The sequence below is a fragment of the Bipolaris zeicola genome (genome assembly GCF_000523435.1).
Source record: "Bipolaris zeicola 26-R-13 unplaced genomic scaffold scaffold_18, whole genome shotgun sequence".
Taxonomy (NCBI): Eukaryota; Fungi; Ascomycota; class Dothideomycetes; order Pleosporales; family Pleosporaceae; genus Bipolaris; species Bipolaris zeicola.
This window is the reverse complement of record NW_006912067.1, coordinates 20,682-46,766: the sequence shown is the minus strand read 5'-3', so window position 1 is coordinate 46,766 and position 26,085 is coordinate 20,682. Positions and strand designations below refer to the sequence as shown.

Here is a 26,085-nt window from a genome sequence, read left to right as displayed (position 1 = left end):
CGTTGTATCGTAGTAGCCCGGTAGATAGTGTGGCCGTTGCAGGTTTGCTCCCCCATGCCCATGTGCCGCGTCCCGATGTGGCGTAGCGCAGGCGTATGGATGGATGCGCCTGTGCACCCACACACCTCCCCGATAAGCTCAGCAGCACCAGGCTCTGGCTCGCTCCTCGCCTCCAACGCCCCGCTTGGGCCCACCCAAGACCCTCGATATGCCCGATCCGAGAACCACGACTGGGCAACGCGCTAGGACATGGATACGAGTCGCGTCTGCCGGCCTGCCTGTCTGTCTGTTCTATCTTCGTCTGTATCCGTCTGCCAGTCTATGCCTTCCCTGCCAGCCTGCCAGCCTGCCTGCATGCATGCGTTGCTAAGTAATGTTGCTGGTCCAGTCGCCGTCCCAGTCACCCAGTCTCCGGCTAGCTGCACATGCTGGCATCTACCTACAGTAGCATCCTGGCATCCTGGCATCCTGGCATCCTGGGCAGCCGTCACTTGGCCCCCTTCTATGTTTGCCCTCACATCGTCTCACAGCAGTGCACCGCGGTCGCGTGCTGATGGCCGCCTCGTCTAACCCAAATCCACATTTGGCTGTCGAGGCACCATCAACAGCCCCTAGCGGACAAATGCTTAAAATGAAGCTGCCCCTCGCTTTCACTACCCCGTCTCTCACGTAATTGTCCTGACTCCTGTTCAGCCGTCGCAGTGGTCTGAGCGTTACGATTCGACATCTTTATCGCCTCGTGCCCGCCTGCTCCTTCCGACTCGCGACAGCGTGCCTTCCTGCCCACGACACCACGCCCGCTCAACCTTAGCCTCGCCATCCACCCTTTGTGCGCGCCCGCGCCTCACCACCCGCCAGCATGGCAACTTCCACCGACAAGGACAATTTGGCCCACCACGTCAACTCGGCAGACCACTCGCTGACTGACAGCACCGCCCTCGACCTGCCAAAGTCATGGAAATACCGTCGCTTCACCATCGCCGGCTTCAAGTTGCCCTGGTTCGCTTCTCCCCCGACACAGCTCGTCATTGTCTCCTTTGTCTGCTTCATGTGTCCCGGCATGTTCAATGCTCTCAATGGCATGGGCGGCGGTGGCCAGCTGGATCCTACCGCAAACAATCGTGCAAACACGGCTCTGTACTCGACCTTTGCCGTCATCGGCTTCTTTGCTGGTACCTTTACCAATAAGCTTGGCATCCGCACTTCCCTGTCCTTTGGCGGCATTGGCTACTCCATCTACGTCGGTTCCTATCTTTGCTACAACCACACCAAGAACCTGGGTTTCACCACTTTTGCCGGCGCCCTGCTTGGTGTATGTGCGGGTCTGCTGTGGTGCGCCCAGGGTGCCATTATGATGTCCTACCCACCCGAGGCTTCCAAGGGTCGCTACATCTCGTGGTTCTGGATGATCTTCAACTTGGGCGCTGTAATTGGTAGTTTGGTACGTTTCTCTCTTTCCGCCCTGCTCCGTCCGCCAATGACTAACCCTCCTAGATTCCCTTGGGCCAGAACATCCACACCAAGACTGCTGGCACTGTGAATGACGGCACCTATATTGGTTTCCTTGTGCTCACCATCATCGGTGCCGCTCTCGCATGGTCCCTGGTTGATGCACGAGATGTCATCCGTGACGATGGATCCAAGGTCATTGTCATGAAGCACCCCTCGTGGAAGTCAGAGATTACCGGCCTATGGCGGACCTTCTTCACCGACCCGTACATTATCCTTCTTTTCCCCATGTTCTTGGCATCCAACTGGTTCTACACATATCACTTCACTCAAATTAACGCTGCCTACTTCAACGTTCGCACACGAGCTTTGAACGGAGTCGTCTATTACATCATGCAGATCATCGGCGCTTACGTCTTCGGCTATGGACTTGACGTCAAGGGCGTCCGCCGAACAACCCGAGCCAAAGCTGCATGGGCCGCGCTCTTCATCAGCGTCATGGTCATCTGGGGCTTTGGATACATGTTCCAGAAGACTTACGACCGCGCCTGGGCTGAAGACGAGAAGAACATGAAGAAGGATTGGTCTGATGCAGGCTATGCTGGTCCCTTTGTTCTCTACATGTTCTACGGCTTCTTTGATGCTGCTTGGCAGACGTGTGTCTACTGGTACGCTCTTCACAAACTCTACATATTCCGACATTTTACTGATTGAATCCAGGTTCATGGGAGCTTTGACCAACAACAGCCGCAAGCTTGCCAACTTTGCAGGTTTCTACAAGGGAATCCAATCTGCCGGAGGTGCCATCACCTGGCGTTTGGATGACTTGAAGATCTCATACATGACCATGTTCGCCTCAAACTGGGGGCTCCTCGCCGGTAGTCTGTTGGTGGCCCTCCCCGTGATCCTTTGGAAGGTCGAGGACACTACTGCGGTTGAGAAGGACCTCGAGTTCACAGACGAGACAGTTGCCGATGTCTTGCCCCATGCGCACACTGAGTCTGCACGTACTGAGCCAGAAAAGGTTTAATCTAGCTATGCAAAGCATACTTACGACTGGGGGTTAACGGGTAACGACGGGGATTGGCGTTCGAGCTTGTTTGTTTATGATACCTCAAACGGAGTTGCATTGAGTGGTTCCTCTGGTATATCGTTTTGCAGTCCTAGTGCCGACTTTACAGACGCGCCACATTCGGGCGTCTATGAGTTTTGCATGACATTTCTTTTTTTTTAAATGTACATATGATAGCATAGCAAGACAGGAACAATCTAAGGAGTGGGGCATTGTACATTTACCAACACACGTGTGCTCATGCTTGTTTGGTCTCACAAGGTATGCGCTCTTGGTGATGAACAACGTTGGTGCGCAGCATTAGCCCAAATACGGTAACCAACAGGTAGTACTGTAGTACGAGCCTGATCTGATCGTTACCAGATAGATGTGCATGCGTCCGTCCACGGCCGCTTCTAGATTGCCCCTCGTAGGTCGCCTAATAACTATGTCAGCATGCACTTGCTCGTTTCTCGGTCTGGCGGGCGTAATGGCCTCGGACCGGGCAGTCTTTGTGGGAGCACGAGGGAGCCTGGTGGCACAATGAGGTCCCCCAGCGGGGTTAGTATGTATGTGCCGTCAGCCGTTGGGGAGATAGTCGAGTCCTAGTCATGTAAGTGGCCCCCATTACGTTTTGGTAAGCGCCATCTGGCAACGGCGCCTGTTTGTGCAGTATCAGATACTAGAGCAGAATACAGGCTACCTCGGCGGGAACATGTCGCAATGCATGCCCAGCGTTAGACCCGACCAAGTAGAAACCGATTCTATTCTTGGCGCCGGCGGACCCAGGACCCAGGACACGTGCCGTGCCTCCAACATGCGTATTCTCGAACGTAGCATTCTCCATGCTCGCCCCAGACGTTGGGTGCATACGCGTAACCGCGGGCAAGCTACGCTACGGCGGTACGATGATCGCCACCAACGCATGAAATCTGCAGTCGGGTTGTATCATTGTGTGGCCAAGTCATCCGCCATAGTCCTATCACCCACGCTTGCGGCTAGATTCGCGGCCCCGATATGGCCTAGCGGGCCTCAGCGACTGTAACGGTAGCAATGGCTGTTAGGAAACTTTCTACGACACCCCACCAAACGCTCGCCATGACAGCTACGCCATACTTCTGCCTACTCGCTGAGCGTGCCTGGAACCAGCGGCACGCCATCGACTATCACTTTGCGGCCGCTAGCTGGCGTGTCCAAGACGGCTGATTATTCCTGTTTCCCTTCGGTCACTCTCTCCTGCCCCTGTGTGCTGGGCCTCATCTGCACATTTCGCACGCCTGTCATCGGAGCAATACCTTGCTACGTCTGCTAGTGGATACAACCCTCTTTGTTGTTCTGACCAACCGTAAAACCATGTCCGGGTGGATTTCTGCAACCTCAGTTTACTAATGCTACCGGCCCGCGTCGCATCTCTATGCATCTCCATATCCGCAGACCGACCTTCCACCATCCTTGGTCTATACGTGTTTGATTCAGCGTTTTCGATAAAGACTTAATCCAGAGACTCTGTCCTTACCGTCTCAACCAGGCCATACAGCTTACCTTTTTCTCCATGTCCCCTCTGTTGCTACACCGCTCCAAGAATCGTCGCGTCACCGTTATTCCGGACCCCAACAACTCAGGTGACGCTTGCCACACAGCAACAGACAACGACCCTCGCCAGCGCAAATACAAACGGCTCATGTTGGATTTTTGGCAAGGGCTCCTTGCGGCTCTAGAAAGACTCGCCATGTTACCATCAGTCATGCACTCTGTGCTGCCCATATTGTCGCCACGAAAACGCACCCGAGATGCATTGCGGGCCTATGACCGGACCATGGAAGACATGTTGCGCGAAATTCAGACCCTTCTCGAAGCACCCTTGGACAACGAAAATCTGTTGGACATGTCTGCAGCCCTGCAAAGGCAGTTTGCCCCAAAACTACAGTCGAGCGACATTTGCATGCTGCCTTCTTACAATCACAAACTTCCTTCCGGACTGGAGAAAGGCACCTACTTAGCTCTCGATGTCGGTGGATCAACATTCCGCGTTGCGCTTGTCGAACTAAACGGTAAACGGCCCGGTGCCAAGAATATGCGCATCGTCTTCATGAAGAGCTACAAGATAGACGAGAAGGTCCGCCAGCGAAGCGGACACGACTTTTTTGAATGGATGGCCGATAAGATTCAGCTGGCACTTGCAGATCAGCAATTGCAAGGCTCGAACAGCACACAAACTTTTCCTATGGGTCTAGCATGGTCGTTTCCTGTTGAGTGGGTCTTCCATGTCCTTTGCCTCATGTACTTGGCTGACTTTTATTAGGCAAACATCTAGTCGCAGTGCAAACTTATTAGACATGGGCAAGGGCTTCCGAGCGACTGAAGGGCTTCTTGGTCAGGATCTCAGCGAATTAATCATGGCACCATGTAGAAAGAGGGTGAGTTTGAACTGCCTCAACTGAAAGCATGAAGCCACTGACATTTACCCAGAACCTACCTGTGCACATGGATTCCATTGTCAATGACTCTTCTGCGACATTGCTTTCGCGTGCCTACGAAGACCCATCAACACGCTTTGCCGTGATTCTTGGAACTGGATTTAACATATCTGTGCACCTACCTGTATCGTCACTTGCGATCACCAAGTACAAGGGTTATCCACAGGAGTGGATGGATGAAGCTACCCATGTGCTCGTCAACACAGAATGCAGCATGTTCGGAAAGGGCGTGTTCCCTACGACTAGATGGGATGAACAACTCAACGATGCACATGTACGACCAGACTTCCAGCCTTTCGAACACATGATTAGCGGTCGCTACATGGGTGAGATAGTAAGGTTGATTGTTGTCGAAGCTGTACGCACAGCTGGTCTATTCAGCGGTGAAATGCCCGCCCACTTGACTGAGCCTTACAGTCTGGACACTGGAACCATTGCAGTCATGGAGATGGACGACTCAAAGTACCTTGGCCAAGCTATCGCCATCTTCCAGTCTCTGCATCCGCTCAGCAAGCCACCTACCGTAAAGGACATTCAGTTTGTTCGCCGAGTAGCGCAACTCGTTTCGCATCGCGCTGCAGCTTTCCTCGCAACTGGTATCCATGCATTGTGGGTGCTTCGAACGGAGTCCGAAGGCCTGACGCCCGCATCCGCTGGCCGGATGAGCATTGGCTGCAACGGCTCGGTCATTGAAAAGTACCCACTGTTCAGGGAGCTCTGCCAATCACATCTTCATGACCTGACTACTGCATCTGGTGCCGAGCCAAAGTCAATCTCACTGGAGATTGCTGTTGAATCAGCCATTTTCGGAGCAGCAGTATCTGCCTGTTGTCTCGAGGGACAAGCATAGTTCTTTTTCCTCCATTTATCTCCACCTTTTTTCTCTTCTTTGAAAGCGGTGGTTGTATATACACATGAGCGTTTTGTTGTTCTATTTCAGCATCTAGAGTCCTTCAAGGGACTAGATATGAGATATCTGAAGAGGCATATGGGAGCTTGGATTTTCTGTTCTTCGGGTACATAAGTTCCCTGCGGCGTTGTTCATCATCATCATCATCATCATCACATCACTAGGGGGAGGGGGCGGTAAACCATATGGGTATGAGCATTTTTTTTCATGACCTAATGAAACATTCGATAATCAAACTTGCCAAATTTCTGAACAAAAGTCAATTTTTTTTCTCCCCTACACCGAGTTACAACCCCATCATCACCTGTATCAAGCCAAGCATCACGAACAGTTACACTGTAACGTCACAACTACCACCTCCTAGACGACCCGCTTTTGCCCCCCCCCCCTTCTTCCAACCACGCTTCCTTCCAATCTTCCCACGCCTTACCTTATTTTCCCCAATCTAATCCAAATCCAGACCTTACCTTCCGGTGCCCCCATCGCGCCACGTGGGTCCCCCCCCGTCCACCATGTCAGAAAAACGACACACACTCACAGCGAGAGCCATCGAGTCTAGACTTGAACTACTAACGCCCAAACTATCTCAAACTAAAACCCGTCTTTAGCGTATGTTGTGTACCGAGGTCCTCCCATCATCGTATTCGTAACCCGCATATACCCCGTTCGTTAATCAAACTAAGCAGTCCCTTTTTTTGGCCGCTCGTGACGTCGAAAAGAGAGTAAGAGAGTAAGAGAGAGAGAGAGAGAGGGCCCAGACGGGCGGGCGAGCGAGCAGGGGGTAGTAGTAGTAGTAGTAGTAGTAATGTAAAGTAAGATTTTAAAAAATGTGGAGACAAAGGTTTATCTTATCAAGGAATTTGGTTATCTTTTTTTTTCCTTCCTTTCCCTTCCTGGTCTTCTTCTCCCAAACGGTTTGCAACTAGTTCAGAGAAGAGAGAGAAAAAAAGAGGAATTCTGATAGTATGTGCGTATGGAGAGAGAGAGAGTTTAGACGCGGAACTTTTTTTTTCCCGAGGTCCCCTCACCCCCCCCCCCAGCACTGGCACAAAAGAAAGAGTGGAGAGTCTTTTTTTTGAGAGAGAGAGAGAGACTTTTGCCCCACAAATCGGGGGTTTGGGCAGGGCCTGGGGGAACATGGGATGAGATGGGTTGAGGTGTTACAGTTGCATTGCATGGTTGACGCCAGCATGGTATCGGTCGGGCTTGGGGCGCACGCGGTCGGAGTGCCACATGGTATTTACGCTACATGGGCTACATTGCTTGGGTCACTCTCTTTTTTTTAACCGAGGAGAGAGAGAGGAGAAAATGGTCGGCGATGTAGGTTAAGGTTGTTGTTGGGTTACAAAGTTTGACCGTAGTGGGGGAGGGGTTGGAGTCGAGATTGCTGAGGTAGCAATGGGCGGATATTATCTGGGCTTGTGTTGCTTGGAAACTATGGAAGTGTGAAATTGTCCAGGGTTGTAACGCTATATACTCACCTGTATTGATACTAATCGGTTCCCTGTTGCACTTAGAGTTGCTGGTTACATGCGTTTTCGTAGCATTACGCCCCAGATGCTTGAGAGGAAAGGTTACGGTGCATCGCAACGTGGATATTGCGATCTATTGCGTGATGAATGGTATACGAACTTCTCTACTACCACGATCCACTCTCCAAGCAAACAAGGGGAGACTAACAATGTCCCGAACGTGATGTGAACAACAGGTCCCAGTAAAGATGGACTTCGTAACGATATGACATTGAAAAAAAAGTATGGCGGTGTGATTAAAAATAGCTGCCGAAAGGTATCCCACATCCCCAATATTCCATTGCATGTGTTGGTGCCATGGTGTCAGCGTTGAAAAGCAGGAAATCGTGTCATCGTAAATCAAACGCCGATTACAGATCAATGACCAACCTTTTTTCCCCCTTTTGTTCCAACTTGAAAAGAAATGTGAGCAACCCCGTCACCAAATATTATCACCTCTCTCCTTCTTGTCCTTCTTCCCTCCTTGTTTGTCTTGAAAGAGTATATTATAGGGTATCTGCCGGCACACCGACGACGATTCTTCTCCCCAAGTGTACATATATACATACATACATATATATATGTGTATATATATGAACAACAGAAGACAAAAAAGGCATAAGATGTAGAGCCGCTCTCCGGTCATCATCAGGGCACTGCTCTTGACGGGATTACAGAAACAAAAACCAACGCATGGGTATCACAAATCGCAAACCAGAGCTTACCAAGCATCCGAGAAGTACCGCTTCGACCGACTCCTACCAGCATCTGCTTTCCCGTCTTGGGGAAATGGGGTAATATGGTGAACGACATGGGGCCGATAGACGGCATCGACAGGCGGCATCCAGTCGTCCAGACCTAAAGGAAAATATTCATAAAGCAGGTCAGCGCTTTCGTCTGGACTGTTGACGACGCCAATGGAGAAGGAAGGAGGTCGCATCGGGGTACCGCGCTTTCTTTGCTGCTCATTGGGCGAAGGGGCTTTAACGGGCTCATCGTCGGTGAGGGACAGAGTGACTGGCGCTATGGACTTCTTGGGAGGTGGGGCACTTCTTGAAATGTCCGGAGTCGACTGTGCATACGGTGTGGCATGTTGCATTTGACCTGAAGGCGGATCTTGTGGTATGGCAGTCTGGGCACCCGTGGGCATTTTCCAGGCAAAGTCTGGCGACTGCGGCATGTCATTTGCGTTGAACTCAAAGGGCATCTGCAGCAAGTCTGTCGACTTGGATGGGCCCGCAGCCTGAGCTTGCGCTTGCTTAGGCGTGTTTTGGGTTGTGTCACCTGTCGGGGTTCTGTTGGGCTGCTGCGGGGTGTGCACCTTGCGTGTGGTAGTGCCGCCGCTGATTGGCATGTCTTTTCGGGCTTGGAAGTTGCGCGGGCTTCTACCTCGCACTATGACCGCCCCAGAGTGGATCTCGCAAATGGGCACCTTCATACCGGTGGTAAGAGTAGCGACAACCTTTAGCCTCACTACAAAATGCTGCTGGAGCTCCTTCCTTCGGCCGTTATTGGCAGTTGCAATTCGAAATTGCAATCGCTTCCAGCTAATAGGAAAGCTAACATAGTCGGAATCGACATCTTGGCCGGTTGACAGGTCGAGGGGATACGTGGGTGGTTCCTTCTCCGTCTTGTCCTCGGCAGGAACGTTACTTGTCGCTGGTGTCTTCCACGGCACAGATATGATTTTTACCGCGTTGCCTTCCAGGGATTCTGTGGCGGATATGGTGAGTTCTTGGCCGATGATGGGTATTTGATTTCCTTGCTCGGTCATGAGAAGGTGGAGAGCTCTGGGGAGCGTGACTGTGCCGGTAATCTGGAAAAGGTTTCTTCTGTAGCAAGTCAATTCGGAGGGCGGTGACTGGCCATCGGCGGCGGTGGCCCAGGGCGATTCAGCCAGGAAGAACATGCCGTGAAGCTGGGCAGACATGGATATGGGCACTCGTTGCATGGCGTAATTGAAGATGGGGTATGGCATGGTGGGTAGCGAGAAGCTGAGCAGCTTGTTGTTGCTGTCGATGCTTGGACTTTCAGGAATGCCATTTTGGTCGTGCGGGTGTATCGACTGCTCGTAGCCGCTCTGGACGTCGGAGAAGGGGTCTTCGTAGGTGCTTGGGTAGCGCTTGAGCTGGGGTGGCATCTGCTGGAGGTGGTATGTTGAGTAGGCATCTTCGCTTCTGAGCAGCACTGTTAGCAGCTGCAGCAATGGTAGGTAGGCAGGGTCGAGTGTGCGTACCCAATAAAGGTCTCGGCATCAAACGTCGAGCGCTGGTCGTACTGGTCCACGGGCACCAAGGGCATGGCCATCTGCTGGTCAGGTCCCGTGACTGTCTGCAGCGGGATCGGCATGGGCATGTACGACATGGTGGTCGTGTCAAAGTGCTCCATGGCTCGGGGCGGCGTGGCCGTCGTCGGGGATGGAGTCGCTATAGATTCGGCGCATACACGCGGTGCAAGTGGAGCGGACCCGGCAATGAGAGGTGCGCTCGCGAGAGGCGGGGGCGCGTGGAACGGGGAGCGGCGACGAGAGCGGCGGCGGTGGAGGTGGTTGGTGGTTGGTGGTGGCTAGGTGGGAGATGCGTGGGCGGGCCCTGGGGTTGGAAGCGGAGAGGTGCGGGAGGGCAGGTAGCGGAGCGGAGAAGATGGGGAATGCAAGGACAACAGCAAGAGGGCAGAGGGAGAGAAACGTCGTGGGCGCGTGGCTTGCACAGCGTGCGCACCGGCCAGAAACGCTTGCAGCCGTCTTCAGCGGTCGAGAGAGAGCTGGACAAGCTGTGCGACGACGAGGGTGCATCACACGTGCGGCTGGCCTTCTAAGTATCGCCTGCCTCTCTCTCTCTCTCTTAGGGGCGAGGGTCTGGCGGCGGGAATGGCGTCCAGCTACGCGTGGCTATGCACCGTCTTGGACCCTTCCATGTCCTCGCCCACAGCCACAGACCCCTCGTGTCTATATATGTACACACGTCCAATGCATCTACACCAAAGTATGTTTGTCCTGTGAGCCCCAGTTATATGCACTCCTCCCGAGTTTAGGGAGGCGAGCTTCATCGGCAGGGCTGCTCCAACGGACACGCCGAACGGCGATCAGCGTGCGCCATTATACGGCTCCCAGCCAAGGCCAGGTCCGACATGCTCAATGCGCCCCCCTCCACACATCTCTACATCCCGCCTATAGCTCTCGAGTAATACTCGCTGAAATCAAGCCATCCCAGCCTCTGTATTTACCTCTTCACTGGAACCCTGACGCGACTAATAAGCCAAGCGGTACGCGGTACGCGGCATGCGGCTCCCGTCAGCGCCAAATTACCTATTAGGGAAACCATCCGGTCTCCACAGAGCCCGCAGCCCATCCAATGCACCCCATGCCACGACATCCGGCTAGTTCTCAGCCACCATGATGCAATCCTCCATGTCAAACACATCCTTCTTTCGTCTCCACATCTACAGCTAGGCAAGAAGAGGAAAATATGTATTAAGTCTTTATAAACACCTGTCATGCCCTTTCATTGCGTCCCAAAACAGAAGAAAAAACATATCCCTCCTCAACCTAAGCTGGTGGTATCATGGTCCATGTCGCTGCATCACAGCTCACTTCCTCAAAATTGTGCATGACATCGAACCCCATTGCTGAGAACCCGTCAAAATTGCCATCTCCATCCATCTGCCCTTTGTCAGTGTCTCTGCCCTACCACGGGAATGGGTATGTACTCACATAGTCGAGCAAGCACGCGTTGCATCCTAGTTGCTTGATTTGTCTCATCCCAAGAAGTATCAATCCTTGCAGTAGTGTCGAGTACTCTCCCACACCAGGCGATATCACCGGCGATGAAATACCTCCAGCCGACTCATTGAGATCCTTGAGCGAAGGAATGTACTCGGCTAGACGTGAGTGACTGTTGTACAGCACAACCGTACCCACCAGTGCACCATCCTCCGGCCGCTTTGCCCGAATAATTCCACAAGCCGTCGGATCGGTGAGCGCAAGCTTGTACACCTCTGCCAGCCCTTGTCGGTTGCTCGTTTTGATATGGTCGAGTACCGGTCCGGCGTAGTCCCATCCGTAGACAAGGTCAAACTGAGCTCCTGCGCTTGCCAGACTCTTGGCCATGCCTGCAGGTGGACTCCACGTCTGAAGATTACGAGCGACCATGTTGCATACTGGCCGTGACAGTGCTGCGCCCCATCCCAGTTGCGCAAACCATGGTCGCAGGCGCTTTCGCTCGTTGCCATGTCCTGTTGGGATACCGAGATAGATACTCGGAAGACGAGATCCCAGCTGAAATCTCTTAATGCCTTCCTTCTGTAGCAGAGTCCGTATCGCTCTGTTATGCAGCGAATGTCCAATCGAGAGCTTCCTCCTTGCTGGATCCACAAACAATGCACCAATGACTCCAGTTCCCGTGGCTTTGAAAAAGTACGTTGAGCAGAATCCGTATAGTGCTTGGGTACTGCTGTTTCGGACGACAAAATGCGATTCCTCCACCTCTGGGTGGTGTAGAATGAACGAGCTTGATGTTGCGCTTGAAAGCTCAGATCGTTGGTTTGGCGCGGTACTCTCCACAACGGCTGCCATCAGTGTATCCAACGCACTGCCGTCTCGTTCTTCATTGAAGATCTCAACCAGCCAATGCTGTTTCGATGGATGTAGTTTTTGGCTCTTGCTGATTGTACCAGGCAGTGTTCCGGAGGGTGATAGTTCTCCATACAAGACTCGTACTAACGAGTTTAACGCAGTCTCGGTGAAATCATAGGTACAGATATACGTCCCAATTGTGTTATCCATGGCAAAGTCGTATGGTGAACTTACAGCAACCACAATCAGAGGCTTCTCACGTCTCTCTCCGCCAGTCGTGTATTGCATGTTGCAAATCATAGACACGTGTTTAGTAAATCCATGCTGGTACAAATTTCTATTGGCGTCTGCAGTGAGCACAATGATCGCGCTTGCTCGGCTGATGAGATTCTCGTGAACTGGACGAACACCGTTTGCTGTGTACGACGTGTGCAACAGTCGCCCGTTACGTTGTCTCGCCAGAGAGCGGCCCAGCTCCCTGAAAACTCGTTCTCCGCTCATAACAGACGAATTTTGGTCCCAGGAAGCTGGCCCTGGAGAGTGGCTGGCCGCGCCATTGGCGGCATCAGATATGGCTCGCGATGCAGCCGATGCAGCCAAGGGCTTGACCAAAGGTGTCAGCAGGAGGAGTTCCTCTTCGCTGTCGAGAATATTGGTCAACGGAAGAAGCCTATTCTTGTCGCGCACGACTGTGATGGAGCTATTGTATGCTTTGGTAGACAGCGCAGTATGCAAAGGCTGGAGCTTTTCGAGATAGTTGATACCTGGAGGGTTCAACGCCTTCTCCCATGACGTGCACTTCTTTTTCATGGCTAGCACACGCCTCAGCGAATTGAAGATGCGTTCTTTCGAAACCATCTCGCTCTCAATGCCAGTCTTGAGGCCTTTTAGACCTTCTAGTTGTAGTGAGAGGGCACGGCAAAGAAGGACCACGTCGCAACCGGCGTTGACAGCCATGACGGTTCCACCGCCAACACCGATATTGTGACTGAGAGCATCCATCTCAAGACATTCTGAGACAACTACGCCGTCGAATTTCAGATCCTTGCGGAGTAAATCATCAACGACCTGCTCAGAGAGACAAGCGTGCATAGCATTCAGTCCGGCCGAAGACATGGCGCAGCCACCGACCATCATAGAGTCAAGGCCTCTTTCAATCGCCTTCTTGAACGGGATCAAGGCACTCAAGCTCAGCTGCTCTAATGATTCAGTGATGATGGGCACGTCAAGCGTGGAGCCTAAGAACTCTAGGTTGCCATAAGATGGAAAATGCTTTCCCAGTGTTACGACTCCGCCCTCTTTGTAGCCCTGCATGAACGCACACCCAAAGGCAGACACTTCCTGAGGGTCGTCTCCGGCTGTTCTGACGCCCAAGGGCTGGTTACGTGCATTAGTGAGTACATCGAGACATGGGCCGAATATCCAGTTGATACCACAGGCGGCAATTTCTTGTGCAGTTGCTTTTGCGACTTCAAATGCTAGGTCAGTGGATCCGGTGGCTGCCATGCCCATGTTGCTGGGGTACTGGCGAATGTAGATGTCGTCAAAGAGACTGTTGACCCCGCCATTTTCCTGGTCGATACCAATCGCCAGCGGAACAGGATGACCGGCATCATGGGCAATCTTTTGCAATTCAAAAATGAGCTTTGTTGTGTCCTCGGCGGCTGTGTTGTATCAGCAGGAGCTTGGCACGCAGAGAGAGGTCACATCAAAGCACGTGATATTACATTTGAGGTTTTTGGCAGTCAGCAGGATGCAGCCAACGTGATGCTCCTCGATAAGGGTACGAATGTGGGGAGTCACCGACGTGCCATCGAAGCCCATCATGAACAACTGGCCCTGCATGGCCCCAAGTCAGTGAGTGCGGCCGCAACGGTTGCGTGGAAACAGCCTACCATTGTTCTGCATGGTGAACAGTGGTTAGCAAGGGTCCTTGGGTGCGTAGCGCATGTCGAGAGTGAGAGCGTGCCACGATGCTCACCTGTCGAGATCATCCCATACAGGATCCATCTGCTCAATCTTGGCCATGATGGCAATATCCGGCGCGTCGCGTCGGACTGTGGATGTGACGTGGGATTCCGCGGCGCACCGGCTCTTGGGCGCGGCTGGCAAATGGAGTTTCGGTCGGTCGGTGGACAGAAAGATGGGGAAGATGGCACCGTAGCATTCACGTCGACGTGAGCTGGGGTAAGTAGTTAGCGAGCCGCTAGCCACACGCCCTGGCGCATCGTTACACCACCCTGGTCCCTCTGTTATCAACGACATGCACCTCCGATGGCACCTCACACAACCCCGTAGTCCTTCCGAAACTATCATGGTAAGACCGACCAGGCTGGTGTAGTCATCGCAGCGTTCCTTCGCTCCGTGTACCCACTCAGCGTGTGCAAACGGGCAGCGTGCGCTTCACATGCGTCCATGTAGGCTTTTCCCAAGGGCAACTTAGCCCGCTGTTGATGGACTAATGGCGTCACTGGCAAGCAAGTGCTCGCGATAAAGTAGCAAGAGGGCCGCCATTTTCTTTGTGAAGGGTGTTGAGCTCGCTCAACCGCACACAACTAACCAATCCTTTAATCTTTGCTCCATTTTTTCACTCGCCATGCCTTCCATCGCCCCCATGCCCTCTGCTTCTGCAGATCTACATGAATCCTCTGGTGTCATCAAGTTCACCAACTGCTTGCTGGTCAGAGGTAATGCTCTCATCGATGGAGACCTTTGGGTCAGCTCTACGAGCGGAAAGATCATAAATGGGCAGGAGCTGCTTTACGAACATCGAACTGCACCAGACGAGATTGTCGACCTGGGTGGCCGTATCCTTTGCCCCGGCCTGATCGATACACAACTCAACGGAGCATATGGCTTTGACTTCTCCGTCATACCAGACGAGGGAACAGTGGCGTACGGAAAGGGAGTGCTACAAGTCAACCGAAGACTGGTATCGACGGGTGTCACATCATACCTGCCCACACTGACTTCACAACCACCCGAGGTTTACCAAACAGCTCTACCGTTCCTGGGTCCATCTGGTACTGCGCGCGATGCATCCCTTGGCTCAGAGTCGCTCGGCGCCCACTGCGAAGGGCCCTTTCTTAACCCGACTAAAAACGGCATCCACAACGCATCCCTCCTCTGCGAGCCCGAGAAGGGCATCTCTGACATGGAGACATGCTATGGCCCTAGTCATCTGCAATCGTCCTCATCTGTCAAACTTATAACGCTTGCGCCAGAACTTCGAGGCGCCCTGTCGTGCGTACAACCACTGGCAGAGCGCGGCATCGTCGTGTCTATTGGGCATTCGGAAGCGACGTACGAAGAAGCAAAGGCGGGCATCAGGGCAGGTGCAAGCATGATAACACACCTGTTCAACGCCATGCAGCCCTTGCACCACAGGAACCCGGGAATCTTCGGTCTTCTGGGCACGCCATCTTCTTCGATACAGAAGCCATACTTTGGCATCATCGCCGACGGCATCCATCTTCACCCCACGTCTATCAAAATTGCGTGGAACGCACACCCCGAAGGCCTCATACTCGTCACTGATGCTATGCGGCTAGCGGGCATGCCGGACGGGACATATGACTGGACAAACGGGTCGCGTATCATCAAACAAGGGTCTATGCTTACGCTCGAGGAGAATGGAAAGATTGCGGGAAGCAGCATTCAGCTCATAGACTGTGTTACAAACTTTATCAATTGGACAGGGGCCAGTGTACCAGAGGCACTGAAAGCTGTCACCGAGACACCGGCAAGGATGTTGGGCGTGCAGGATGTGAAAGGGACGCTTAACGAAGGTTCTGATGCAGATCTGGTAGTTTTGGATCTTCAGGAAGGCGTTGGTACGGACAAGAAGTTTGCTGTGGAGCAAGTCTGGAAGTTTGGTAAGAAGGTTTTCGATAAAGCGGGGCATAGCTAAGGATGCCACTGCTTTGGATCACGGCCATGTTTGTGTAGGAGAGAACAAATTTGTGTAGGCAATAGACACGCGCCCCATGACTGCATATCTAAACATTTAGAAATTGATAGACTGTTGCTAGAGTTACATGATCATGCAAGATACCTGACGTTGATCAATTTATCAATTGAAGCTGTTCATGAAACAAGAGCGCTGACTAGGAAAGATGAGAGTTTCGGAAACTTGAAATCAATGCACGCTCGCTGGTACTTGGCTATGCAAATGCTACCTTGTACGCCGAAACGGAGGGCCAAGAGAGATGGATAACAGAAGCCAGAAAGTACTCGCATGTAGAAAGACCAACTTGACCGCAAGAAATAACACACTGGAGCACTGAGTCGTGGAAACAAAGAGTGGGTGGGTATCTCGAAACGAAGTTGATCGGTGTGCTCGCTGTGTGCAGGAAATGGGGGTTAGTGGAGAGGTGGGCAGACGACGAGACAAGGCAGAGATACAATCAGCAACACCTTCCACTCTTACTCTTTTGTGCCCGGTTGATGTCTTCTTCCCACTCTTGTTGGTGGCCAGCGGCACCGGGCGTAGTGGGAAAGCCTAGCCAGCTTCGCCTCTTATCGGCGGCGCCTAGGCGGAAACTACCGTTAGCAGCGCCGGGATAATCAAAGTATCCCGTCACGTTGCCGTTGTTGTCGAGGGCTGGAGTGACACCAGCCATGGTCAGTTGTCTTTGCTCCTCTTCGAGCTTCTTCTGCTCCTGCTCTACCAACTTGCGAGTGATGACGCGGAAGACTTCGTCCACTCCTTCGCCATCCTTTGCGCTTATCTCGTGACAGCAGTCCCAGCCGAGATCTTGTCCCCAGAAGCCGCTAGACCTGTTGCTCTGAGGAGAAGCCATGGAGCCACTCTGGAATGTCGCAGGCACGGAGCCCCAGCCGTTTGGCTGGGCATTGTGCGGTTGTGCGGTCTGTGTGGGATAGAGGTTCTCTGCAACATAGGCGATGCAGCGTTCAAAGGGGACCTTGCGCTTCGTGGGGTCTGCAGCGATGATGTCGGATTTTGTGCCTACTACGTGGAGGATGGCGTCGTCTCCAAGGTTCGTCTTGAGCTCCTTGAACCAGCGGCCCATTTCGTCAAAAGACTGAGGATCTGTGATGTCATAACACAGGACTGCCGCGTTTGCACCTGTGTGTGATATCAGCTTTAGCCCCTTTGTGGTTGTTTTGTTTTCTTTTTTTTCTTCTCTTTCTCTCTCAAACGAGGTTCGGTGGACGGGAAGTAGCCGCGTACCTCTGTAGTATAGCTTGGATATGGAGCGGAAGCGTTCCTGGCCTGCCGTGTCCCATATCTGCAGGCGGACGACGGTTGAAGTGTCGATGTCGACGACTCTCTTTGTTAGGAAGGAGGCACCAACGGTCGACTGTGTAGTGGGCGGGGTGAAGGCGTTTTTGACGTAGCGGTGGACGAGCGAGGTTTTGCCCACGCCCTGGCTGCCGAGAACCACGATCTTAGCCTCAAGGCTGTTGGACATGGCGGGCTGGCGAGGAGAGGCGAGAGGCAACGGACAGGGCCCGGGGGGGAGAGTGACGGGGGTGGGGGTGGGGGTGGGTCAGCGGCAGACGGTGGGCCGGGCCAGGAGAGGCGAGTGAGGCTGCGGTGGTTGCGGTAGCAGGGCAAGTGGCATGGCGAGCAAAGCGTGTGCCGTCGTCGTCGACAGAGGCAGAGGCGTGCAGAAGCAGCCTGGGGACATTTTAGGCCGGAGGGCCAGAGACAAATGACATATGGACCACACAGGCCTCCCGCACCGTTTGGCGCTTGCGGCCCTTGTCTTGGCTAACAGCACCATGTGACGGCCGCCGCTGGCCAATATGACGCCGGTGGGCAAACGGGACTGGTGGGCGATGGGAGACATTGGCTGTGTGTGTGATGGCCGCCGGGTGACGCTCACAAAGAGAAGGGGGGGAGGGCCCCGTCGCCTGTATTTGTGCTGTTGAGCGCAGTAAGGCAGTATTGGGGCATTAGGCCATGTCAACAGTCGTGCGCGTCATGCCCAGCCCAGCCCGCTGTGTCTTCCCCGCGTTTCGGCGCTGCGGCGAGTGCGAGCGTGCGTCTTACATGGTAGTACGTACTATACAGTAAGTACTTACATACATGCATGGATGCACACGTGTAGTGAACGTGTAGAGAAAAAAAAAGGGACCGCGCCGGGGTGCTCGCTGCGAACCCGGACTATATGCGGAAACAGATGGACCGAGCTAGCAGGCCTAATACTCGGAGACATGCATTCATACATGTACCGTCCACACATATCCCCGGTATTTGTCTACACCGCCGTTGCCATCCGCGGCTTTCCGTCACCATCGTGCATGGACATAGGCTGGCTAATCTCCATATATCTTTCCCCATCTCTGGGGAAGTCTTGACCTACATCCATTGCCCAGTATGAACCGTGATAGCAACAACACCCAGCGCAACAAGCTCACCGGTGAGCAGGTCTCCTCGCACAACAGCAGTGACTCTTGCTGGGTCATTGTCCACGGCCGTGCCTACGATGTCACCGAATTCCTGCCTGAGCACCCCGGCGGCTCCAAGATCATCTTGAAGTATGCCGGCAAAGACGCCACCGAGGCCTACGAGCCCATTCACCCGCCCGACACGCTCGACAAGTACCTCGACAAGTCAAAGCACCTGGGCGAGGTCGACATGGCGACGGTGCAGCAAGAGGCCAAGGAATTCGATCCCTACGAGGAGGAGAGGCAGAAGCGCATTGCGCGTATGCCCATTCTCGAGCAATGCTACAACCTCATGGACTTTGAGGCCGTCGCCCGTAACGTCATGAAGAAGTCGGCATGGGCGTACTACTCGAGCGGTGCTGACGACGAGATTGTGAGTCTGCCCTACGCCCTTGCCAGCCCGGATATACACTGACCCAATCCTTACACAGACAATGCGCGAGAACCACAGCGCATTCCACAAGATCTGGTTCCGACCACGCGTCCTCGTCGATGTTGAGAAGGTCGACATCTCCACCACAATGCTCGGCACAAAGTGCGACATACCCTTCTACGTCACCGCCACCGCACTGGGAAAGCTCGGTAACCCAGAAGGAGAGGTCGTCCTAACGCGCAGCGCACACAAGCACAACGTGATTCAGATGATTCCTACATTGGCATCGTGCTCGTTTGATGAGATTGTCGATGCGGCAAAAGACGGTCAATGCCAATGGCTCCAACTCTACGTCAACAAGGACCGCGAAGTCACCAAGCGCATCGTGCAGCATGCCGAGAGGCGAGGCTGCAAAGGTCTCTTCATCACTGTTGATGCTCCACAGCTCGGTCGCCGCGAGAAAGACATGCGAAGCAAGTTTGACGACGTTGGCAGCAATGTCCAGAGCACCGGCGGCGACAATGTGGACCGCAGTCAAGGCGCTGCACGGGCCATCTCGTCCTTCATTGACCCGAGCCTGAGCTGGAAGGACATCCCGTGGTTCAAGAGCATCACCAAGATGCCTATCATTCTCAAGGGTGTGCAATGCGTCGAAGATGTGATCCGAGCCGTCGAGATTGGCGTAGAGGGCGTTGTCCTCTCCAACCATGGTGGTCGTCAGCTCGAGTTCGCCCGCTCTGGTGTAGAGGTTCTCGCTGAAGTCATGCCAGTTCTTCGCGCACGCGGATGGCAAGACCGCATCGAGGTATACATTGATGGTGGTGTGCGACGAGCAACGGACATCATCAAGGCTGTAGCGCTGGGTGCCAAGGGCGTTGGCATTGGTCGGCCTTTCCTTTACGCCATGTCGGCGTATGGTCTCCCAGGAGTTGATCGCGCCATGCAATTGTTGAAGGATGAAATGGAAATGAACATGCGCCTGATTGGGGCTTCAAGCATTGCCGACTTGAATCCTTCCATGCTTGACACTAGGGGACTGAGCATGCACACGGCACCTGTGCCACAAGACACGCTGGGCTTGAACGTGTACGATCCGCTTGTCGGGCCAAAAGAAAAAGTCGTCAGAGAACAGTCAAAATTGTAGATGGCCATGGGCATGGTTGTATTATACATAAGCGTTTTTTCAGAAGCGCATTCGGGTTTAGATTGTATACATCAGTTGGAATTATCATGCAGAGTACACTTGATGCTTAGGCGAGAGTCCGGCAGGCGGATTACCCTGTTTGGAGCGAATGCAGAGCACGTGAAAACGCGTCCATGTGTGGAGAAGGACGACGGAGGTGGATCCGAAGTGCCGATTGTCGAGCGTCCGTGGGTTTTGGCGTGCTTTTCGAACTTCAATGCGACAGGGATAACACCCACCAACCACCATTCACGTCACCGTTCTACACCACTCCATATCTTCGTATTGTATTTTGGTCCACATCGCGCATTTCTCGCCATTTATTGCTTGTTCTTCTTGATTTTATTCTTATTATGGAAGCTTCCGATACTTCGGTGGGGTCCAGCGTGGGCTGGGACGAAGCGCAGTGTACAGCAGCTCTCGCCCAACTGGAACAGCTGCAGACGCAGGTACACATGGTTTCGCACGTCCTGTTGATTAAAAATTGACATTTTTGCAGATAGATGACCTTCGCCTGGCTATTCCACGGATAATCGAGCCCTTTCATAGACCCCCGAATGCAACAACGTACAAGTTATACACCCAGGGCGTACTTTCTTCTCAGACTGGCCTCAATGCGCTCAAGGATCGTTGGAACCTTCCTGAGGTACAGAACACATTTGAGCATGCTAAGCAAAGCTTCGGCGCAAACGCCGACTTGTCCGAGGCCGTCTCGGTCCCCTCCCACGGCTGGGTCGAAAGGGAACAGGAAGTAAATAGATCTACAAGCAAGAGCGGGAGCAAAACTGCCGAGGATACCGGTGCTGTGTTTTCGGATAGTGACATATCTCGTATAGTCGTCGTGTTTCGCAAGGCGCATCCAACCCTCAAGGTCGAGACAAACGACGAGGACCACAGCATACATGTAAGGCTATCGCTTCACTTGCATACTTCACTTCGCTCACCTTTATTGTAGATTCGTTTCGTTGCCAGCTCTCTTATGCTCAAGTTTCGCGTCACTATCGATCGTGAATCAAACGGTCGTCACAAACTCAATGCAGAGTGCCTGGGGACAACTGAATCCTGTTTAGCAATTACGCGTTGTATCGCCTCACGGCCAAACAAAAACGACTTGAGATATCTACTGGTATGTTTGCATCATCACATGCACATCAAAGACACCATGGGCACACATATTAATCATTTTAGGACATGATTGCTGCATACAAGATTGTTAAAGGGATATCGTGTGACAAATGTTCAAAGATGCTGGATAGTGCCGCCTTGACACCTACCGCCCGACGAAGCAAGCAAGTTGCTACAGCAGATGAAAGCCTGGATACAGTCTGGGTAGCACTCCACGAGAGCTGCCTTGATTGATTCAAGCCTGCACCGGATCGTTTTGAATCTTTACATAGTAAGAGTAAAGTCAAACGAGATGGTGAAATGGAAGCCCGACGCCGAACTCGTTATCCACGTGCCCACCCAAAACCTGCGGCAGGTATTGAGTGTCCTGGAACCAGACTCCATTCACCATTCGCACGGCTTCTGGGTAATGATTCGACTTCCTGTTCCTGTATGGCTCCTGTTGCCAAATAGCATCTGTCCACGTCGATCGGTTTGGTTCGGCGTGTTTTCGGGTTCGAAAATCATAGCTTAGGCCACACTGTCGTCCGCCGAGCATGCGAGACTTGGTCCAAGGGGCGAACTTTTGCGAGTTGAAGCCACATGACATGCCGGATTCGTCAAGATGTGGATATCCGGCCCACTGAGATCGAGGGGGACGGCTGGATACGCAGTCTGTGGAACGAGCACCAAACCCAATGTATATATCAGGCCCGGTGTTGCGGAGAATATCTTTCATACGGCCCCACGATGACCCATTCTTGCCATCTTTTGGCCATATAAAGGCCTTGGAGGTCTTTACAGGTCGCAGTCTTCGACCGTCCTGGTACCATCCTCGCTGACAGGGGTTGTACCTTGCTGTCTCGTGTCTGAATCCGTCGACTGTCTGCACGAACACGGGCAAGTTGGGTATATGGGAATTGGTCATTTTGTACAGCGGGGAATGAAACTGAAATGAGACTTTCTCTCTGGATGTTGCAATCCACTCACACTCTTGAAGGGTTTACACAGTTGGATGTTTGCCAGCTTACGCTGCAGAAAATGGATGCGATTTATACAGGCGGATTGCTATGAGATGGTCACCAGCTTAGATGTTTGCGCATACTACTACCAGGGACACGGGACTGTTTTATTCTTCCAGTTTACAATCACTCGTGGGTACAAAGTCTGTGATGATTTCTTGGAGAAGCATCTTTCCCCGTCTCTCAGCCCGGAACAAATAAATTTTTAGGCCAAATATGATGAATTTAATGAAATTCACGATTTTTGAGGAAGACAATAACAAGGCGGGGAGGTCTAAAGTCTGATCGCGCATCGGGGTCCTGTCATTTGTATGGTATAGTAGACACGGAATGGTACCCGCGCTCTCACTTTGACGCGGTTCCTGGAGTTGGCAGGGATAAAAAGTGCCCGAGCTTTGCTGGTTCAACAACGCGATCTCGTTGCTCCAAGTTTGTTTTCGGCATCACCAACAACACAGCCCAACGCACTTAACATGTCGCTGTTCGGCAATCTTGGAGCCTCGCAGCCTGCTTCTACTGGTACCTCGGGCGGAGGCTTGTTTGGAACAGCAGGAGGCGCATCAGGCGGCACGACATCAAGCTTGTTTGGCAATCTGGGCGCAGGCACATCCAATGCGCAATCTGGCACAACGCAAGCAACAAGCAGTGGAGGTCTAGGCGGCGGTCTGTTCGGTGCAGCAAAGTCGACTGCTACCACGACACCCTCGCTGTTCGCTGGCGCAGCATCGACAACGCAACCCCAGCAGCAATCGCAACCACAAACGGGCGGCTTCTCGCTGTTCAGCAACACGGCGGCGCAACCGACTACCAACAACACGCAACAAACAGGCGGTCTTGGTCAGACCTCGCTTTTCAATACCACGACCCAGCAGCAGACCCAGCAACCCCAGCAGCCCCAGCAACAGGGCGCGTCGCTCGCCCAGGCAAACGCAGGCTCCGGCCGCTCCGCTCATTTCGATCATCTCCTGGAACGGGGACGTAAGCGCAATGCTGGCGAGAATGGCACCAGCAACTTTGACGAGCTGCCGTCGCTCCAGTTGGGCCTTGGCGACATTGCACGCAAGGTGCGAAACTTGGGTTCTGGAGGCCCTTCGGCGGATCAGGTCCAAGATCGCGCTCAAGACCGCGCTGCGTAAGTTGGGTGTGCAGTCACCAGATGAATTTGTACTGACGCTTTCCAGCCACTATCTACTCTCAGCTTCTGGCGTGAAGATGGGCAGCACCCTCCGAGATCTCAACCAGTTCTCTTCCCAGGCAGGCCTCGCTACACCTGGCCAGGTTCAAAGTCTCTTCGACAACGACGTGGACGGTTACATCTCCAACTTGCATTCGCAGTCCACCTTAGCCCTCATCCAAGAAGGATTAGAGCAGTCCAAGCGTGACTTCGATACCTTCCTGGAGGACAATGTGCAGATCGAATGGGATAAACAGCGGCAGAGGATCTACGAGCACTTTGGTCTGGGTAGACAGAGCGAAGACATGGCAGCCTCGCAGAGCGGCTTTGGCAGCACAGCTAGAGGGGCTTTCGGACGCGCTACAGCACGCAAGGGTCGTTCCATGGGCCCCAATGGGGCATCAGTCAATGGACGATCGACGTTTGGAGCCTCCGCTGCTGGACCACCTGTCCTGGGTGCTTCTCAAAGTGTGCTAGGTGGCCGAGATGTCTCTGATAAATCCGTCATGGGCGGACAAGTTGGACTCCAAGACCGATATGCACGAGACAAACAAGAGAAATTCATGGACGAGGTCAAGAGGCTCAATGAGGCAAGGCTACGCGAAGAATCGTTCTCTGTGCTTCACTCTTTCTCTAGTGTAGAGAAGGCTGCTGGCACCGAGTACTCGGATCATTTCATCAACGCTTACGGAGCACTTGTTTCTATTACTGGTGAGAAGACTGAAGCAGAAGCATCCAACCCAGGCTCAAACCAGCCCAAGGAGCGGAGCTTCGCCAAGGACTATCTGGACGACCAGCCCAACTCTGTCGCGAGCGTACGGATGCGCAAGCGCATACTAGATGGCTCTCGTAAGTATCTAGAAAACAAGTTCCTGGAACAGGTAGATGAGGTTTTGCGAAAGAATCCGTCGGAAGCGCTTGTTGGCGGTGTTCCGTCCATGCTCAACAAGATTCGTGGATTTGTCAGAGCCAAAGCTGCGTTTAAGGAGCTTGGTGCGGATACCGAGTTGTTCCAGAGGATAGGAGAGGCAGGAGATGAATTCCCATGGATCATCATCTTCTTCTTGTTAAGAGGTGGCCTTTTGACGGAAGCTGCCGAGTATGTCCGAGAGAAGAGGAACTTCTTTCAAAACACCGATAGAAACTTTCAATCGGCAATCACACAGTATGCTACGGATCCTGACCGTAGGCTGAGCCCGGACACTCAACAAAAGGTGGGCCACACACACGCTCAGAGGACTCGTTTAAAGACACCCGAAGATCCTTACCGCATGGCCTGTTACAAGATTGTAGGCCGATGTGACATGAGCAAGCGCAACCTGGAGCCTATCAAGGAGACCATGGACGACTGGGTGTGGCTACAGTTCAACTTGGCTCGCGAAGGCAACAGAGCCGAAGAAAACGCGGGTGAAATTTTCGGCTTGGAAGAGCTGCGAACGACGATCAAGGATATTGGCCAACGCCACTTTATGAACGACACAGCTGAATCTGCTGGTGGATACGGAGTATACTTCTATCTTGCTACGCTTGCTGGCTTGTTCGAGCCTGCGGTCAATTACCTCTATACGCACAACTATGTGTCTGCGGTTCATTTCGCTATTGCTCTGGACTACTATGGGCTACTACGAGTTTCAGATTGGACAACAGCTGGAGGCGAGATTTTGACCTACACAACACGACAACAGCCGCAGTTGAACTTTGGACGAGTGGTTGGATACTACACCAGTGACTTCCGGGCGGCCCGAGCTGATGCTGCAGCTGACTACTTGGTGTTGATATGCATGAACGCAGACCTACCAGGCGAAGCGGGCAGGCAGCAAGCAGACCTTTGCCACGAGGCACTCCGTGAGCTTGTCCTTGAAACACGCGAGTTTTCCACATTGCTAGGCGATGTCAAATCGAATGGGCAAACAACGCCTGGTCTCATTCAAGAACGTGTGCCATTACTGAAACTCGACGGCGAAACGGGTCTACTCAATACAATCACGAGCGAAGCGGCAAGAATGGCAGATGATAATGGACGCATCAACGATGCCATTTTGCTGTGCCACTTGGCCGGCGAGTATGACAGCGTAGTCACCATTCTCAACCGTGCGCTTGCTGAGGCTCTTTCGGTAGAGCTTGGTCAAGAGCCACTTCGTCTGGAACCACTCAAGCCACGCTTGAATGCAGGCGAGTCGCAACAGCAGCAACAGCAGTCGGACGCGTCGTCGAGCTTGAGCATGCTTGGAACAGACGATCCTGTGGAGCTTGCCCAGAAGGTCCTGGCACTATACAATGCAAACAGTCTGTGGTGGAAGAAGGTTTCGCAGGTGAACCGTGAAGCGGTGGGCATCCTGTTCCAGCTTAACAATGCCAAGAAGGTGATTGAAGCTGGTGACTACATGGCAGCACTTGGGGTAAGTTTGCAGATGACCGGACTAAGATTGGTTCCCACTGACATGTTTGTTAGCAAATCGAGAATCTCCGCATCCTCCCGTTGTCTGCTGGAGGCAACGTCAGCGATATTCGGGCCGCCGCCAACAGCTTCAACTCGTATCCTCAGGAGATATCGCGGAACATTGGCAATGTGCTACTATGGTGCATTGGCTGCTGTTCAAGACACCGGGAGCATCTTCTTTCTGGACAGTTTGAAGACCAGATGCGTAAGGTGCTGGCGGATCAGCTGCTGCAAAAGGCCAAGGACCTCATGGTATTTGCTGGGCTGATCAAGTATAAGCTTCCGCCCAGGGTGTTTGAGACGTTGGCGCGAGAGGGTCTGGAAGTTGGCGCTTTTTGATGGAAATGATGTAGCGGTAGTGGGACGTGGTGTTGGGCATAGTGCGAGGCGTATGTCTATGT

General features: G+C 53.1%; 12 protein-coding genes across 12 annotated transcripts; 7 read left to right on the top strand and 5 right to left on the bottom strand.

The window, feature by feature from the left end:
- Positions 1-859: 859 nt before the first annotated feature.
- On the top strand, positions 860-2,479 carry COCCADRAFT_23274 (uncharacterized protein; the record flags this gene model as incomplete). Its single annotated transcript, XM_007710442.1, has 4 exons — positions 860-1,312; positions 1,343-1,441; positions 1,495-2,117; positions 2,170-2,479. The coding sequence occupies 4 exons, from the start codon at positions 860-862 to the stop codon at positions 2,477-2,479; spliced, it is 1,485 nt and encodes a 494-aa protein (XP_007708632.1).
- A 1,573-nt stretch (positions 2,480-4,052) lies between these two features.
- On the top strand, positions 4,053-5,827 carry COCCADRAFT_86737 (uncharacterized protein; the record flags this gene model as incomplete). Its single annotated transcript, XM_007710481.1, has 3 exons — positions 4,053-4,753; positions 4,803-4,917; positions 4,970-5,827. 3 exons carry the CDS (start codon positions 4,053-4,055, stop codon positions 5,825-5,827), a joined length of 1,674 nt encoding a protein of 557 aa, XP_007708671.1.
- A 2,292-nt stretch (positions 5,828-8,119) lies between these two features.
- On the bottom strand, positions 8,120-9,786 carry COCCADRAFT_86582 (uncharacterized protein; the record flags this gene model as incomplete). The annotated part of the gene is made up of 2 exons (XM_007710480.1): positions 8,120-9,575; positions 9,635-9,786. The coding sequence occupies 2 exons, from the start codon at positions 9,784-9,786 to the stop codon at positions 8,120-8,122; spliced, it is 1,608 nt and encodes a 535-aa protein (XP_007708670.1).
- A 38-nt stretch (positions 9,787-9,824) lies between these two features.
- On the bottom strand, positions 9,825-10,019 carry COCCADRAFT_86544 (uncharacterized protein; the record flags this gene model as incomplete). Its single annotated transcript, XM_007710479.1, has 1 exon — positions 9,825-10,019. A coding segment is annotated over one exon (195 nt), but the record flags the coding sequence as incomplete, so codon positions are not given.
- A 926-nt stretch (positions 10,020-10,945) lies between these two features.
- On the bottom strand, positions 10,946-13,999 carry COCCADRAFT_1964 (glycoside hydrolase family 3 protein; the record flags this gene model as incomplete). The annotated part of the gene is made up of 5 exons (XM_007710425.1): positions 10,946-11,059; positions 11,111-13,635; positions 13,699-13,810; positions 13,867-13,873; positions 13,953-13,999. 5 exons carry the CDS (start codon positions 13,997-13,999, stop codon positions 10,946-10,948), a joined length of 2,805 nt encoding a protein of 934 aa, XP_007708615.1.
- A 568-nt stretch (positions 14,000-14,567) lies between these two features.
- On the top strand, positions 14,568-15,881 carry COCCADRAFT_23270 (carbohydrate esterase family 9 protein; the record flags this gene model as incomplete). The annotated part of the gene is made up of 1 exon (XM_007710441.1): positions 14,568-15,881. One exon carries the CDS (start codon positions 14,568-14,570, stop codon positions 15,879-15,881), a length of 1,314 nt encoding a protein of 437 aa, XP_007708631.1.
- Positions 15,882-16,107: 226 nt separating this feature from the next.
- COCCADRAFT_86710 (uncharacterized protein) lies at positions 16,108-16,257 on the top strand (the record flags this gene model as incomplete). Its single annotated transcript, XM_007710478.1, has 1 exon — positions 16,108-16,257. A coding segment is annotated over one exon (150 nt), but the record flags the coding sequence as incomplete, so codon positions are not given.
- A 120-nt stretch (positions 16,258-16,377) lies between these two features.
- On the bottom strand, positions 16,378-17,406 carry COCCADRAFT_33651 (uncharacterized protein; the record flags this gene model as incomplete). The annotated part of the gene is made up of 2 exons (XM_007710457.1): positions 16,378-17,060; positions 17,166-17,406. 2 exons carry the CDS (start codon positions 17,404-17,406, stop codon positions 16,378-16,380), a joined length of 924 nt encoding a protein of 307 aa, XP_007708647.1.
- Positions 17,407-18,317: 911 nt separating this feature from the next.
- COCCADRAFT_86662 (uncharacterized protein) lies at positions 18,318-19,905 on the top strand (the record flags this gene model as incomplete). Its single annotated transcript, XM_007710477.1, has 2 exons — positions 18,318-18,761; positions 18,820-19,905. 2 exons carry the CDS (start codon positions 18,318-18,320, stop codon positions 19,903-19,905), a joined length of 1,530 nt encoding a protein of 509 aa, XP_007708667.1.
- A 392-nt stretch (positions 19,906-20,297) lies between these two features.
- On the top strand, positions 20,298-21,303 carry COCCADRAFT_33649 (uncharacterized protein; the record flags this gene model as incomplete). The annotated part of the gene is made up of 4 exons (XM_007710456.1): positions 20,298-20,393; positions 20,444-20,848; positions 20,900-21,070; positions 21,133-21,303. 4 exons carry the CDS (start codon positions 20,298-20,300, stop codon positions 21,301-21,303), a joined length of 843 nt encoding a protein of 280 aa, XP_007708646.1.
- A 49-nt stretch (positions 21,304-21,352) lies between these two features.
- Positions 21,353-21,976, bottom strand: COCCADRAFT_86532 (uncharacterized protein; the record flags this gene model as incomplete). Its single annotated transcript, XM_007710476.1, has 1 exon — positions 21,353-21,976. The coding sequence occupies one exon, from the start codon at positions 21,974-21,976 to the stop codon at positions 21,353-21,355; it is 624 nt and encodes a 207-aa protein (XP_007708666.1).
- A 567-nt stretch (positions 21,977-22,543) lies between these two features.
- COCCADRAFT_23265 (uncharacterized protein) lies at positions 22,544-26,023 on the top strand (the record flags this gene model as incomplete). The annotated part of the gene is made up of 3 exons (XM_007710440.1): positions 22,544-23,202; positions 23,252-25,643; positions 25,697-26,023. The coding sequence occupies 3 exons, from the start codon at positions 22,544-22,546 to the stop codon at positions 26,021-26,023; spliced, it is 3,378 nt and encodes a 1,125-aa protein (XP_007708630.1).
- Positions 26,024-26,085: the final 62 nt, after the last annotated feature.